The following is a 962-nucleotide window of genomic DNA, read 5'->3' on the forward strand; positions in this document are numbered from 1 at the left end:
ATCAGTGGGTTTAACATGGGCACCACAATGGTATAGAACAGAGAGGACACTTTCCCTTGATCAAGGGGCAAAATCGAAGGTGGTTTGAGATACATGAAAGCCCCAGAACCAAAGAAAAGAGAAACCACAATTATGTGAGAGCTACATGTACCGAAAGCTTTGGACCTGCCCTCAGTGGAGTGAATGTGCAGAATACTGGACAGAATCAGAGCATAAGAGATGAAGATGGTGACAATGGGTATTCCAATGTCAATGGCCACAAGTATGAAGACCACCAGCTCGTGTACATAAGTACTGTTGCAAGAGAGCTCAAGGAGAGGAAGGATGTCACACATGAAGTGATTGACAAGGTTGTCGGCACAGAAGGTCAGACTTGCTATGCTTCCCGTATGCACCATGGCCCCTGAAAGCCCCATCATATAGACACCCAACAAAAGGAATAAACAGACCTGAGGAGACATGGTGACCGTGTACACCAATGGTTTACAGATGGCCACATAGCGGTCATATGCCATCGCTGACAGGAGGAAGGACTCAGAAATGACAAAGAAGCAAAAGAAAAAGAGTTGAGTCATACACTCCGCATGCAACATGATGTTCTTCTTTGAGACAAAACTCTTCAGCATTTTGGGGGTGATGGTAGTGGAGTAACAGAAATCTATTAAGGAGAGGTTGAAGAGGAAAAAGTACATGGGTGTGTGTAGGCAAGAATTCAAGCCAATCAGAGCTAACAAGCCCAAGTTCCCCAGCACAGTGACCATGTAGAAACCTAGAAACAGGAAGAAGAGAGGGATCTGCAGTTCTAGCTGGTCTGTTAATCCTGTAAGGATAAACTCTGTCACAGAAGAGTTCTCAGTCGCCATTCTCCTCTTGGGGATGAGTGGAACAAGGGAGTCTGGAGAAAAGAAAAGAAAACCAGTTAGAGAGAAAGAAATACCACTACCTTCCCAGTATCCACCCCC

At 45.3% G+C, this 962-nt stretch overlaps 1 protein-coding gene across 1 annotated transcript; it reads right to left on the reverse strand.

The window, feature by feature from the left end:
* Positions 1-8: 8 nt before the first annotated feature.
* Positions 9-872, reverse strand: LOC144219046 (olfactory receptor 8B12-like; the record flags this gene model as incomplete). Its single annotated transcript, XM_077749032.1, has 1 exon — positions 9-872. A coding segment is annotated over exon 1 (855 nt), but the record flags the coding sequence as incomplete, so codon positions are not given.
* Positions 873-962: the final 90 nt, after the last annotated feature.

This window comes from Crocuta crocuta, unplaced genomic scaffold, assembly GCF_008692635.1.
Source record: "Crocuta crocuta isolate KB4526 unplaced genomic scaffold, BGI_CrCroc_1.0 C28266636, whole genome shotgun sequence".
NCBI classification, from domain to species: Eukaryota; Metazoa; Chordata; class Mammalia; order Carnivora; family Hyaenidae; genus Crocuta; species Crocuta crocuta.